We start from the raw sequence: 12,470 nt of genomic DNA, 5'->3' as shown, positions 1-12,470 counted from the left end.
AGGTGAAAGAACGTTCCTTCAGTTTCTTTATATTTCCAACATTTATTATCTGACAAATGGTATATCTTTGCAAGCTTGACTGGGGTCATGTACCACCTGTATATCATTTTCATAATATTTTCTTTCAAGGCATTACATGCCATGAATCTCAGGCCGGTGGTCCATAACTTTTCCCAGTCAGCAAACATGATATTGTACCCTATGTCCTGTGCCCATTTTATCATAGCTGATTTGACCGTTTCATCTTGTGTGTTCCATTTTAGCAACAAGTTATACATTCTTGAAAGTATCTTAGAACTGGGTTCTAACAGTTCTGTTTCTAACTTTGATTTTTCCACCTGGAATCCTATCTTTTTGTCCAACTTAAAAACTTCTTTAATCTGAGCATAATGTAACCAATCTCGCACTTTATCCTTTAGTTTCTCCAAACTCTGCAACCTCCAGTTATCTCCATCTTTTTCTACTATTTCCCAATATTTCGGCCATTTGGCCTCCATATTGAGTCTTTTCGGGGCCTTAGCTTCCATTGGTGATAACCACCTTGGGGTCCTATTTTCCAATAAGTCGTATTTTGTCCAGACATTAAACACTGCTTTTCTGACAATATGGTTCTTGAAAGCCTTATGAATTTTAACCTTGTCATACCACAAATATGCATGCCATCCAAAAGCATTGTTAAATCCTTCCAAATCTAAAACATCCGTGTTTTCAAGAAGCAGCCAGTCCTTCATCCAGCAGAAAGCTGCTGATTCATAGTACAAGTTTAAGTCTGGCAGGGCAAAGCCCCCTCTTTCTTTAGCATCAGTTAATACCTTAAACTTAATTCTGGGCTTTTTGCCCTGCCAGACAAATTTAGAGATATCTCTCTGCCACCTCCCAAAACACTCCATTTTATCCACAATCTGCAAAGTTTGAAACAAAAACAGCATTTTTGGCAATACATTCATCTTAATAGCAGCAATACGTCCTGACAAGGAAAGTTTCAGTCTTGACCATACTTCTAGATCCCTTTTAATTTCAGACCAGCATTTTTCATAGTTATCTTTATATAAATTCATGTTCTTCGCTGTTATGTTTACCCTAGGTATTTTACTTTTTTAACCACGTTTAGCTCTGTCTCTTTCTGAAACCTTTCTGATTCTAAAGAGGTCAAATTTTTTTTCCAAAACCTTGGTTTTTTGCTTGTTAAGTTTAAATCCCGCCACCCGACCAAACTCATAAATCAGTTGCAATACCCTTTTGGTACTTGGCTCTGGCTCCTGTAAAGTCAATACTAGGTCATCTGCAAATGCTTTAAGTTTATACTGTTTTGCTCCGACCTGAATACCTTCCACCAACCGGTCTCCTCTAATCATATTTAAGAGCACTTCCAGGACCGAAATAAATAACAAAGGGGAAATAGGGCAACCTTGTCGTGTTCCTTTTTCAATTTTAAACTCTTCCGTCACCACATTGTTCACTATCAATTTAGCCTTTTGCTCCGAATAGATTGCCTCTATCCCATTCTCAAACCCCCGCCCCACTCCCATTCCTTCCAAGTTTTTCTTCATAAACTTCCATGAGATATTATCAAAGGCCTTCTCCGCATCTATGAATATCAACACTGCTTTTGTATTGATATTTGTTTGCAAAAGTTCCAAAATATCAATAATGTTCCTTGTATTAGCAAACAAATGTCTACCTGGGAGAAAGCCTGCTTGGTCCTTGTGAATTACTTCATTTAACACTTTTTTAAATCTACTTGCTAAAATGTCTGCAAATATTTTGTAATCCACATTTAGGAGGGAGATGGGGCGGTAGTTCTTAAGTTGTGTCTTTTCAGTTTCTAGTTTGGGTATCAATGTGATGAAAGCTTCTTTCCACGACTCCGGTGCCTTCTTCCCCTCCATAATTTCATTGCAAACCTCCATTAATGGATGTATCAAATAGTCTTTCAATGTCTTGTAATATTTGGAGGTGAGTCCATCTGGCCCTGGAGATTTGCCCAGTTGCATGTTCTGAATGGCTTCTTCAATCTCTTGTTGTGTTATTTTGTGGTTCAGGATTGTTCTATTTCGCTGAGACAACCTTGGTAAACCATTCTTCCTTAAAAATTGTTCTATCTCCAGTTCGTTTTGCGGCCCTTGTGTATATAATTGTTTAAAGTATCTCTGGAAACACTTTCTGATCTCCACTGGGTTCTGGATGTTTCTTCCTTCAATCTCTAAATTTGTGACCGTGTTCAATTTTTGTCTCTTTTTCAGCTGCCATGCTAGCAGCTTTCCACATTTATTTGCCGATTCAAAGGATCTTTGTTTCATTAGCTTAACTTTCCATTCCACTTCCTGATTTATCAATTTTGAATATTGTGCTTGGTAAAGTTTAATTTCTCTTAGGATCTCCTTTGACTTCGGTCTCGTTCTTAGCTTCTTCTCACCTTCTTTAATTTTCTCCAAAATCTTGTCTTTTTTCTCATTCTGTGCTTTTTTCTTTATAGTATTCTGTTGTATCAGAAACCCCCTCATAACCGCCTTACTTGCGTCCCAGACAGTTCTTTTTTCCACCGTGGTGTTCAAGTTTATCTCAAAATAGTCCTTCAAAGCTTTTTGGGCCTTTTTAACAATCTCCTGATCTCTAAACAAGTTGTCATTCATCCTCCATCTGAAGGAGCCGGTTGGAGTTAGTCTCATATCCATCTTTACAACGTTATGGTCGGAGCAGGTCTTTGGGCAGATTTCCACTTTTTTTATCTTGGGTGCCAGGCCTCTAGTTATCCATATTTGGTCGATTCTTGTCCATGTCAGTTGGGCTTCAGAAAAGAATGTTCCTTCTCTTCCTAGAGGGTTCTTTGTTCTCCAGATGTCAATCAAGTCCATGTTGTCAGTCAATTCAAAAAATGTTTTGGGTAGTCTGCCCTCTTTTGTTACGTTTTGGCTGTGTGACTTATCCATGTTGGTTGATACCACCCCATTCATATCTCCCATCATAATGATGTTATCATAGTTCAGATAGTCCAGCATTATCTCATGCAGCTTCTTGTAAAATTCCGATTTTCCCTCATTTGGCGCGTAGATTCCTAATATCAGAAACTTTTCTCCTTGATTTTGGATCTCAATTGCCAAAATTCTTCCTTGTTCATCTTTAAATAGAAATTTTGGTGACAGGCTCTCTTTTGCATATATCACCACACCTCTTTTCTTTACTCGATCCGAAGAGATAAATTCTTGGCCTAGTCTTTTATTTACTAGCACTTTTCTATGTAGCCTAGTCACATGTGTTTCTTGCAAACAAATAATGTCCAATTGTTCTTTTTTCAAAATATGAAATATCCTTCTCCTTTTCTCCGGGAAGTTGGCGGCATTTATGTTCCAGCTCAGAAGTTGCAGAGACATCCTGGAAAAATCTGTTATTGCCCTGGTGGTGGTGTCTTTTTGTCCTGGTCTTCAGACCCCGAAGGTGTAGGTGTAGGTACAGGCAGTGGTCCAGCCCCTGAGGGTCTTTCAATCCCTTTCTGAAGGTCCTCTCCGTAAGTATTCAAAAAAATTTCTTTATCTTCAGCTGTTTTAATTTTCACCTTCTTCCCTCTGAACGTAAAAGATAGTCCTTGGGGGAATTCCCACCTAAAGATAATTGAATTACTCCTCAGCAGCCTTACTAGTTCAATGTAGGTGGATCTAAGGTCCAAAAGTTGTTTTGGAATATCTTTGTAAATCTCTGCTCTTTTGTCCAAAATTTCAAGTGACTTTTCGTAGTGTAGTCCTAGTATTTTGTCTCTTTCCTCCTTGGATCTCAAAGTAATCAAACAGTCTCTAGGCTTGTCTTTCCTTGTTGATTTTCCAAGTCTAAAAGCAGTCACAATTTTAAAGTCCTTTTCTTCCTCCAAAGGCCACCACTTGGAAAATTCCTTTGTCAAAAACTCAATTAAGTTCCCTTGTTCAGGTTCAAGTTCTGGTATAAACCTCAATTTTAAAGTTGTTTTCCCGAGCCCGTAGTTCGATCATAGACAGGTAGGCCTGCTGTTCTCCAACCTGCTTGTGCAGTGGTCTTACCTCCTGCTCCAGTACCTCAGTTTTCTGGATGGCTTCCTCTGCCAATTTCCGATTTTCTGCAGTGGATTCAGATAATTTGCCAATTGATTGTGCATTCAGAGTAACTTGTTCAGTTAGTTTGTTGACACTGTCTCTAGTCTGATCAATCTTTGCCATTTGTTCATCCACTTTTTTGTCTAAACCTTCCAGTTTTTCAAGTATTTTGTCTAATACTGAAGCAGATCCACCTGTTGCCATATCTTCTACGGCTAACAAGCAATAATAAAAACAAGTTGAATGATTACAACTTAAAACAAAATTAAAATACAACATTGAAATATTGAAACATTAAAATATTAAAATGCCTCATTAAAATGCCTCATCACAGGAGGAGAAGGAAAAAAGAAAGAGAGGGAGGGAGCGAATAAAATTGGCTCCAAGCCAAAGGCCAGGGATGGCCTAATAAACACCACCACCACCCCACAAATTTGGGACTCGATGTGAAATTTACCTTTCTGAGGTTTTCCGAATGACAGAACCTCTGAGGAAGCAAAAAGATATGTTTAAGGGCTACACAGCGATATCTAAAATAGAAATAATTTTTACAAAACAATGCTTCATAACTTATCCGTGGTTTCTTTATTTCAAGCAAAAGATTAAATCATAGAACAAATTACTAATGAGAAAACTGTATGACTAAGAAATTCACACAGCCAACTTGTCTAGGTGCTATTCCCTGCATTGCAGGAGGGTGGACTAGATGACCCCTGGAAACCTTTAAAACTCTTAAAACTATTCTGATTCTATGTGAAAATCAGAAATGGTAAACCGTACTGGAAAATGCCAGAATAAAATTATTCAGAATCCATGAATGAAATGGGGATATATACTGGATGGCAGTGCAATTTCCATCTTTTAAAAGGTTAACATTTGCCTGAAGTAAACAGGTGGGAAAAAGCTATTTGAAGCCAGAAATTTTAGATATGCTGACACTATTGCTGATGGTTCCAAAGTCTAAGAACAGACTGTTCAACACCCATGAAACACCAGTCCCCCATCCCTCCTGTTCCTCCCCTGGAAATTTACCTTCCTGAAGCTGTTCTCTGAGTAACAGAGCATCTGAGGAAGCAAAAAGATATAAGTGTAAGGGCGACTCTCTTCCACCAGAAATAAATCTCCATACAAACATAATGCTTCATAATGTAGCATTATTATAATTTAAGGAAAAGATTAACTAGTAGAAAAAAATAATTGTAAACAAGAAAACCATAGAAAGGATCTATGGAAATAACTAAAGCTTCAAACTTAGCAAACATAACACAAGCTATACAAATAGAAGAAAAAAAATATTCAGCATGAATCCTGCTAATCTCTGAACTTTGTCACTGAAATTGGGCTCTACATTGGAGGACTGGAGGGGAGGCAGAGCAAGAGGAATCCTGTAAATGGACGCAGAGAGGAGATGGAGGCAGCCTTAACGTTTTCCCCAAGTAAAGTGATGGGGGTATTAATTAAAGCCACAATTGTGAAACATAAGGAGAAGCGAAGTTCGATGAGGAAGGATTGGCAGAGCTATCAGGACAAAAGGAAGTCCTTCCTCACAAATCTTTAAGGTTCTTCACAAGCATAATTGTTCCCTTTGGGGCTCATGTGCTCTTGCTTCCACTCTCAATGTGGGAACTCCCATGAGATCTTGAAGGCCGAAGCCCTAGATATGGCAGCTGCAGGGGGACGTCTGAGGAGGAGACGGCTCAGGCCTTGGCTCCACGGCTGAGAAAGAAGCCTGAGCAGGAGGCAGAGGGGGAACTGGGGGCTTCTTAATGCTTCTTAATGCCCACTGACTCCATTCAGAGCAGGAGAACCTCCCAAAGGACAAGCCCAGATTGTGTAGACAGGTAACCAAAAGGAAAAGGAGGTTGTGTATAATTGTAAACAGATACATACTGAATGAAAGAACTTCAGTATGCACTTTTTTTCTTCTTTTTAATTGTGACAGACACCATTTCTCTTCTCCAAACCCCCCTGCACCAGAATAACAATGTATATGGGGAATTCTGGGGGAAATAAAATAATGGGTGCACCACCAAGAAGGAAGGTATCCTGGTGGTACCCATGTCTGTGGTGAGAACAAAATACAAAACAGTAAGAGCCTGGCGTGCCCAGCTTTGGACTATAGGCAATGGCCGTTTTGCACAGGGATTATGTTCTTGACCCCTGCCCCTTTTCCGGTCACTTCCAGGTTGCGGTGATGCACATGGTCACGGTCCCACGTAAATTAGTTGTTGCCTGTAATATATGCCCAATATAAAACCCTTGCAGCCATTTTTCATTACCTTTGAATTGCTTCATGACATCCTCCAGGAGAGGGTTTATATCACAGAATTCTGAGATTCTCCCCTTCAGCTCTGGAGGGAAAGCCAGTGGATTCACCAACATCTCTCTTTTCTCATACCTGGTGAAAAGAAACACAATGTGAGTCTGTTCAAATCCACAGAAAGGAATTGAGCAAGAGGAAGAGACCTGCAGACAGGCAGGCACAGCAGGGAAAGATTATTCTTCTGCACTACGGACTCGAAAGCCAGACATTTCTGGACCAGAACAGCAACCGCAGGCCTCTGAGTCTCCCTGCTTATGTTCACTCAAAGAAGAAGCACCATCATGTGATATCAGGGGGCATGAATTCTCTGAGTGCCTGATGACAGCATAGCATCTTTCTCTAGATGTCCCCAGGGAAGGTGTAGAGAAAAAAAGATGGCTCCTGCCGTTCGTATACGTGAAATGTTCCTTATAACCTCTCTCCTGAACCTGAGCGACACATTGAAGTTACAAATTACAGGATCAGGAACAAAGGTACACCGCTAACTCTCTTCCTTGTGAGATTCTCCTCGCCTGGGGATATATCACACTTGGTGAAGTGGCCAAGAGAGTGCTGCAGAGCAACTGCAGTAAATTTCCCTTGTTTTGCGTGCGAGGAGAAAAGCTTTCCCTTAGAGTAAATTCAAAGCATTTGTTTCTTGAGCTTGGTGATACCTTGCTTTGATATGTAGATAACCTCTGCTCTAGAACCAAATGATCTCAGAGGATGAGGCAGACCTTCCACAAATATATAAGCAAGCCAAGTTATTGGTCAAAAGTCCATCCAGGCCAATACAAAACATCATTATACAATTTAAATAAGTAAAACAAAAATTAGCAGGGGAAATGGCAGTACTTCATTTGGAAACCACCTCTGCCTGAAAGGCCCCATCATGGCACAGTCTCCAAAAATGTCCATGCAACTTCAATACAGTGGTAACTCTGGTTACATACGCTTCAGGTTACAGACTCTGCTAACCCAGAAATATTACCTCAGGTTAAGAACTTTGCTTCAGGATGAGAACAGAAATTGCGCAGCAGCGGCGTGGCAGCAGCGGGAGCCCCATTAGCTAAAGTGGTACCTCAAGTTAAGAACGGTTTCAGGTTAAGAACAGACCTCCGGGAACAAATTAAGTATGTAACTAGAGGTACCACTGTAAAATGAAAAACCCTTGCAGTAGAAATGTATTTTCCCAAGAGGTCATTCATGACCTGCTCAGCAGGATAGCCTGTGATCGTATCCAGGAGAAGTTTGAGCAGCAATTCCAAAGGACTCTGTGCAAGGGACAACAGAAAACAAACTCCAGGACCCCTAAAACCCCACAGATCCTGGTGTATTTTAGAGGTAGAAATTCTATTATCTCCCCCACAGTAGTCTTATGTGACTTTTCCCAGTCTTACGGAGTGATGCTAATGGAAATGAGCCAGATCCACTTACCTCTGCAAGGTCCTTCTCACATCCTAGAGGGAAAAGAGAATGGAAATCACTGCACACCACAGGCCACACTAGGAAGACACCTCAGAAAGTCCATAGAAGTGCAAACATTGATGGAAGGTTGTGACTCAGTTTGTGTATTGATGTATAAAGAGCAAATGAGGCAGGTTCACCTTTAAGTGTGGGCTCAGTGGAATTTCCCACCCCCCTTGGGATGTCAAAAAAAAGTGTGCTCAATGCTGGAGCTCACATCTGTTTTGATTCATTTTACTTTTGGTAAGCTCTGAGGCATGGGTAGGCAAACTAAGGCCCGGGGGCTGGGTGCGGCCCAATCACCTTCTAAATCCGGCCTGCAGACGGTCCGGGAATCAGCATGTTTTTACATGAGTAGAATGTGTCCTTTTATTTAAAATGCATCTCTGGGTTATTTGTGGGGCATAGGAATTCGTTCATTTTTATTTTTTTCAAAATATAGTCCGGCCCCCCACAAGGTCTGAGGGACAGAGGACCGGCCCCCTGCTGAAAACGTTTGCTGACCCTTGCTCTGAGGTGGCCAAACAGCTTCTGGGAAGCCCACTACAGGGCATGAAGACAGCACTGCCAAACTGGAAGGCATTAGGAGGCAAAGTATTAGCCAGGAGGAAAAACAACACTTGGTTCCATCAACACCGCAGAAGAATCTCTAGTTTGCATTAAGGTAAGGAAAACATCCCAGGTCTCTTGGTGCACCTGTGCGTAAGAGACTGGACTAGAGACTCCATCCACTAAGCTCTTTTACTACTTGCATAAATTAAGGAGGCCCATAATTTTTTGCAGACTTATCCTTGGGCTGTTCCTACCACCATTTTACCTGCAGGAGTTCGTTTGCTGGCTGCAGACGCTTCTTCTCCATTTCCTGGACCACCTTTTCAAGATGGGCGAGTTCCCTGGAAAGCCGGGCGAGTTGCTCATTCCTTTTCCTTGCAATCTCCTTCTCCACCTCTTCTATATGATCCAGATGGTGTTTTTCTTGTTCTTTGAGAAACTGCTGCAGTTGTCTGAACTCCTCCACTGTCTTCTGCCTCCCGGTTTCTGTTAATTTCTGCAAGAAGCAGGCGGAAAAGAAGAGACCAGAAGCTGAAATACGGCCAGTCTTCATGACATCAGGAGGGGAGTTATGAGATCTCCGCAGGAAGTGCACTTTCGATGACTTTTCATAGACATGAAATAAATTTCCAGTGGCTAAAGCAGCAGGGGAGGCAGAGATGAACACATTCTATTTGCCATCTCCATTTCTGTTGCCTTCCATTTTGTGGGAAGCAACAGCCCTAAAGCACGGAACATTTTTCTAGACATGGAGGTTCCCTGCATCATTTCATATTCGGCATATTCAAGGTTCTAAGATGTTCAGAGAGCCTCCATGGGCACAAAATACTCCTCACTTCTGAACTGTGGCCTTCACGAGGACAAAGACAACAACAACAAAAATGGAGGAGGAGGGGGTGGCAGAGCTAGCATGCTCATGCCCACCACTCCCCTATTTAAGGTAAAGGACCCCTGGACAGTTACGTCCAGTCAAATTAGACCATGAGGTGTAGTGCTCATTTCCGCTTCAGGCCGAGGGAGCCAGCATTTGTCCACAAACAGCTTTCTGGGTCATGTGGCCAGCATGACTAAACCGCTTCTGGCACAACGGGACACCGTGACAGAAACGCCGTTTACCTTCCTGCCAGAGTGGTACCTTTTTATCTACTGACACTGGCATGCTTTTGAAATACTAGGTTGGCAGGAGCTGGGACCAAGCAATGGGAGCTCTTCCTGTCGGGTGGATTCAAACTGCTGACCTTGCGATTGGCAAGCCCAAGAGGCTCAGTGGTTTAGACCAATATATCACCTGCATTCACCTCCCCAATTTACTTTAAAGCTTCACTATGGCCTGCGTCTCGGACAGATGAACAAGCGGCACATTCAGAAACATATTTCATTAACAATTTTTATAGTAATTGCCTCAAGCAATCTATGTTCTGTAGAGCTGGGCTGCCAAATGGGAAAGAAATTCAATTCAGTTTGCATTCAAAACACAGCAATCCCCTGAAATTCACACTTCTCCGAGTTTTGCAAGGTTACCCCAGCCAGGTAGTGTCTATAGAAATGCATGTATTGGGGGGGTGAAGTATGAATAAAGATGTATTTATTAATATAAATAACAGAGAAAAGTGAATAATATTAGGCAGTGCTTTTTTTCTGTGGCTACGCATACCCCTAAACATTTTGTGAATCTAAGTTTGGCCTCATTGAGGGGCAGTATTTTAATATGAATAGGAAAAATGAGAGTACCCCTAAACATATTTTTTTAGAAAAAAAAGGACTGATATTAGGGAAGATTGTCTTGCAAAATTTTAAATATAGGGAAATTGCAGATGAAAATATTTATATACGGAGAAATCCACCCTAAAATCTGATTAATTTTCAGCATGTTTTTTAATAAAAAAAACACACAAGCTAACAAACAAACTAATGTGGAAAAATGAGAAATGGAAAGACACCGAAATGGACAGATTTGCCCATCCCTACTCAGTCCAGACTTGATTCATAAAGTACTTGCTCCTTGCCTAATAATAATAGTGATACTTACAAGAAGGTCTTGGCTTTCCTTGTCTAGGTCTGCTTGATAGGCCATAATTTTCTCTTTCTCTTTCATCAGAATCTCCAGGCAGCTGCAAATCAGTCCCTAAAGAGAAAAGAAAAAAACTCAGGTTAGATAGAGAGATAGAGGAGGAGAGAGGTATTGACTATTTTGCTGATTTCTAGTTTCTGAAGGCCTTGCACGTAATGGTTTGTAGCTTTGTAGTCCTCCCCCCCCTTCTATTTTATAAATTCTTTTTGAAAATATATAAAATGCAACAGTTAATGTTTGCATTTTAAAAATAATTATAAATGAAGAAATCTTGGTAAAAAAAATGAGTATTTGGTGGGGGGGGGGCCTTTTTAGCAGTCTTTGCCAACCTGCTGCCATCCAGAAGTTTTTATTGTTATTATTTTTATTAACATAAAATAAAAAAATACAGACAAAAGAATAAACAAAAATAATAAAAGTTACAAAACAGTGTAGAGGTTGTACACACAGATCCCACTTCCCAAACACAATTAGATCCCTGGAAATCGTTCATTAGGTGAGCGTTCGCATAATGAGGGTATGCTTTCCATTATTTCCTATGGAATTACTTCTAATGTGGGACCTGTCTGCTTTCTCCCCCCCCCCCCTCCATATTTTTTCCTGAAATGGCTGCAGCCAATCAGCGAAAAAGACACAAAGTAAAACAACTGATTTTTGTCGGATCTCTCCTGTTCTGTGAGATTTGTCCAATCTCATTTCCCCACCTCTGTGGTTTCTGCCACCAAAAGGCTGCCACCAACCAGCAAAACCCATGTGGAGTTTAGAGCAGTGTTCGAAATTGGCCAGGTGTCAGCCATATTTTGCACCTGGCTATTGGCCACTTGCGACCAAGATGCCAAGGTGCCAGGATGGCACCTGATGTCTGGAGGTGCATGCCTGGGGATCCTTGGATCTTGACTGTTTTCACACACTAGCAACACGTCCTGCAGAATTCTATCCATTATATTTTATCTGCAAAATCAGAATGAATTTCAGAAACCAAAAAGTGTTATTGACAATTACGACTCTTGAGCTGCCTGGCCCCAAAATGGCAACTAGGCATTCCGTTTTGGTGACTGTGACCCCGGTTTAAGGAGCCGTTTGGCGCCTAGCTTATATACCTGAATTTCTAACACTGGTTTAAACACTTTCTCTTCTTGCCATTGTGGCAACATAAATCTCCGAAGCTGCTGTTTGCATTTCAAGGGAAGCTCCTTTTGGTACCCTATCTAAGAGAGAAAGAATCCAAACTCCCTCCTCCCAGCCAGCCCTCAGGCTTCTCCTCAGCTGCTTTTTACATAATATAACCTTAGAAGACATCTGAAGGCAGCCCTGTATAGAGAAGCTTTTAAAGGTGTATTCTTTGAATATGTTTTTATATATGTTGGAAGCAGCCCAGAGTGGCTGGGACAACCTAGGAAGATGGACGGGGTAGTACTATTACTAATTATTATTATTAACAATAAGTATGGAAACTGCATTCAGGCAATTAATACCATGCATAATTCAGGCATAAGAGTTAAAGAAAATTATCATATGTGGTGGGATTGTAGTAAAATTTAAAAAATTTGGGAAATGATACATAATGAGTTGAAGAAAATGTTCCAATTAACATTTGTAAAAAAAAGTCTGAAGCTTTCTTGTTAGGGATTGTAGGAAAAGACCTGCCAAGGGACTTAAAAAACATCTTCATGTATGCAACAACGGCGGCAAGAGTCTTAATAGCACTAGGATGGAAGAATGAGGAAATCCCAACTAAAGAACTGTGGCAAGAGATAATGACTATTTAATTAAATACGTTAAGTTAAATTAATTGGAAATAACTTGCAGAGAACTAATTGGCTTAGGACTTTATATAAGTTAAGTGATGAATTAATTTGTATAATTTCAAAATGAAAAGATTTAAAGATGTTAAGGCTTAAGTTAAATTTCATAAGAACTATGATTTGGAAAACGGTTAAAAGGATATGCATGGAAATTCAACCAAGGGGAAGCAAGGAAGTTACTTAACAATGTCAATAAGAATAATTTTTAATAA

At 40.6% G+C, this 12,470-nt stretch overlaps 1 protein-coding gene across 4 annotated transcripts in view; it reads right to left on the bottom strand.

Moving 5' to 3' along the window:
* LOC309364676 (zinc finger protein RFP-like) overlaps positions 1-12,470 on the bottom strand; it is an 85,747-nt gene that overhangs the window by 71,373 nt on the left and 1,904 nt on the right. Inside the window, exons 2-7 of one of the 4 annotated variants that reach the window (XM_081902422.1) lie at positions 10,412-10,507; positions 8,648-8,878; positions 7,801-7,823; positions 6,341-6,459; positions 5,094-5,126; positions 4,519-4,548 (exon numbers count right to left, since the gene is read on the bottom strand). The exons of the other annotated variants lie outside the window; for them this stretch is intronic. Coding sequence (XP_081758548.1) covers positions 4,519-4,548; positions 5,094-5,126; positions 6,341-6,459; positions 7,801-7,823; positions 8,648-8,878; positions 10,412-10,507 — 532 coding nt within the window. The remainder of the gene's footprint in view (positions 1-4,518; positions 4,549-5,093; positions 5,127-6,340; positions 6,460-7,800; positions 7,824-8,647; positions 8,879-10,411; positions 10,508-12,470) is intronic. 4 annotated transcript variants of the gene reach the window in all.

The sequence above is a fragment of the Podarcis melisellensis genome (genome assembly GCF_964234715.1).
Source record: "Podarcis melisellensis genome assembly, chromosome: 2".
Classification (NCBI taxonomy): domain Eukaryota; kingdom Metazoa; phylum Chordata; class Lepidosauria; order Squamata; family Lacertidae; genus Podarcis; species Podarcis melisellensis.
This window is presented reverse-complemented; position numbering and strand designations above follow the sequence as displayed.